Source organism: Capsicum annuum, unplaced genomic scaffold (genome assembly GCF_002878395.1).
Source record: "Capsicum annuum cultivar UCD-10X-F1 unplaced genomic scaffold, UCD10Xv1.1 ctg14762, whole genome shotgun sequence".
NCBI classification, from domain to species: Eukaryota; Viridiplantae; Streptophyta; class Magnoliopsida; order Solanales; family Solanaceae; genus Capsicum; species Capsicum annuum.
Window position 1 is genome coordinate 1 of NW_025820164.1, and position 2,228 is coordinate 2,228.

Below are 2,228 nucleotides of genomic sequence, written 5' to 3' on the forward strand. Positions count from 1 at the left end.
ACCAACAGAGTAAGATATTTCTGGCCTTGTGATAGTCAGATAAATCAAACTTCCAACTAGTTGTCGGAACTTTATCGCATCCTTCAAAGCCTCACCTTCATCCTTCTTCAACTTGAGATTTGGCTCCATTGGAGTAGCCTTTTCTTTCGACTCCCCCATGATGAAATGTTCTAAGAGACTCTCCGCATAACCTTTCCGAGAAACAAAGTAGCCTCGATCTGATTTTTCCACTTCCAGGCCAAGAAAACATCCAATTTGCCCCAAATTTTTCATCTCAAAACGAACAGACAAGTCTTTCCTTAGATTTGAAATTTCTAATTCATTATCTCCAGTTATTATCATATCATCAACGTATAATAATATCAGGAGATATGCATTTGATTCTAATTTTATAAATAAACTAGAATCTGACAGATACTCTAAAACCACAAAAGATAAGGTATTGAGCAACTTTACCATACCAAGCTCGTGGTGCTTGCTTGAGGCCATATAGAGCTTTCTTCAAACGACAAACATGACGTGGAAACTACTTAGAGACAAAGCCATGAGGTTGCTCCATAAATACTACTCGATCCAACTCTCCATAAAGAAATGCATTCTTTACATCAAGCTGCCACAGTTTCCAACTTTTGAAAGCAGCTAGCGAAATAAGTGACCTTACCTTCACCATCTTCGCTACCGCACTAAACGTCTCCTCATAATCCAATCCATAGTTTTGAGAAAATCCACGAGCAACTAGACGAGCTTTAAACCTATCAATGGTACCATCAGATTTTTTCTTCAAGCGAAATACCCATTTGCAAGTGACTGGATTGCATTTTTCTGGTTGTGGTATCAATTCCCAAGTTTCATTCTTGTCTAAAGCGTCAATCTCTTCTTGCATCGCTCTTTCCCAATGTGGACAGCCCTTTGCTTCTTCATAACTTAATGGTTCTTCCGTAGTTATTGCTCCTGTAAAGAAACACGAGGTCACAGAATAACTTTTTAGTTTGACCTCATAATCTTTGAGGTAGTCCGGTTGCTTTTTCTCCCTTGTTGACCTTCTTGCTACTTGTTGTTCACCATTTCCTTTCCTTGAAATGTTCTGACTTGGAGATGCAACTTCTGAAATATTCTGACTTGGAGATACACTTTCTCCCTCTTCACTACAAGGTGATAACACATTTACTTTAGGAAATAATAACTCCATATTAACTTGATCATCACCCAGAACAATAAGCTTTTGAGAAGAAAACGATGACGTTTCATCAAATACCACGTCTCTAGAAATGGTAAACTTGTTTGTCTTTGGATCCATGCATCTCCAGCCCTTCCTATAAGAATCATAACCAACAAATACACATTTTCTTGCTTTCGGATCAAGTTTGGTTCTATTAGTTCTGGGAACATAAACATAACAAGTAGAACCAAAAGCCCGAAAATAGTTCACATTTGGCTTCTGACTATATAAAAGTTCAAAAGGCGATTTCTGTGTACCTGGCCAAGGAGGCAGCCTATTTGTCACATGGCATCCACATTGAATAGCTTCTGCCCAAAGCTCTTGAGGAAGATTCTTGTCATGCAGCCATGAAAGACAAACTGAAGTAAGATAAGCAAGCGTTCTTTCCGCAACTCCATTCTGGTGAGGAGTATCTGGACAAGTCATTTGACGAAGAATTCTGTTGTCATGACAGTACTGGAAGAAGTCATCTGACATATATTCTCCACCATTATCACTACGAAGATATTTTATCTTCTTCCCGAACTCATTTGCAACAACATTTTTGAACTCCACAAACTTGGATAATGCTTCATTCTCTCTTTCAAAAATTTCACCCAAGTGAACCTTGAGTGTTCATCCACCAACACCATAACATAGCGATGTCCGCTATAACTTGGTGTTCTTGTTGGTCCCATCAAGTCTGTATGAACCAATTCAAACAACACGGTTCTCCGATTTGATGACCTTTTGAAAGGAAGACGATGAGATTTTCCATGTTGGCAGCCTTGACAAATCACGTCTTCGCGTACATTCTTCAAAGTTGGCATGCCATCTACCAACTTTCTAGAAGAAATCTGCTGCAACATTTGGTAGCCTACATGACCCAACCGAGCGTGCCAAATTGCGGCACAATCAGTTTGGCTTGTTTTCTTTACATAAGCTTCACCTGTTGACATAACAAATAAAGAACCTTTCCTCTCGCCAGTAAAAATAATATCAGCAGATATTTCTTTTACATTTTCAAGCA

General features: G+C 38.9%; 1 protein-coding gene across 1 annotated transcript; it reads right to left on the reverse strand.

Moving 5' to 3' along the window:
- Positions 1-6: 6 nt before the first annotated feature.
- Positions 7-342, reverse strand: LOC124890236 (uncharacterized mitochondrial protein AtMg00810-like; the record flags this gene model as incomplete). Its single annotated transcript, XM_047402036.1, has 1 exon — positions 7-342. A coding segment is annotated over exon 1 (336 nt), but the record flags the coding sequence as incomplete, so codon positions are not given.
- Between the last annotated feature and the right edge of the window lie 1,886 nt (positions 343-2,228).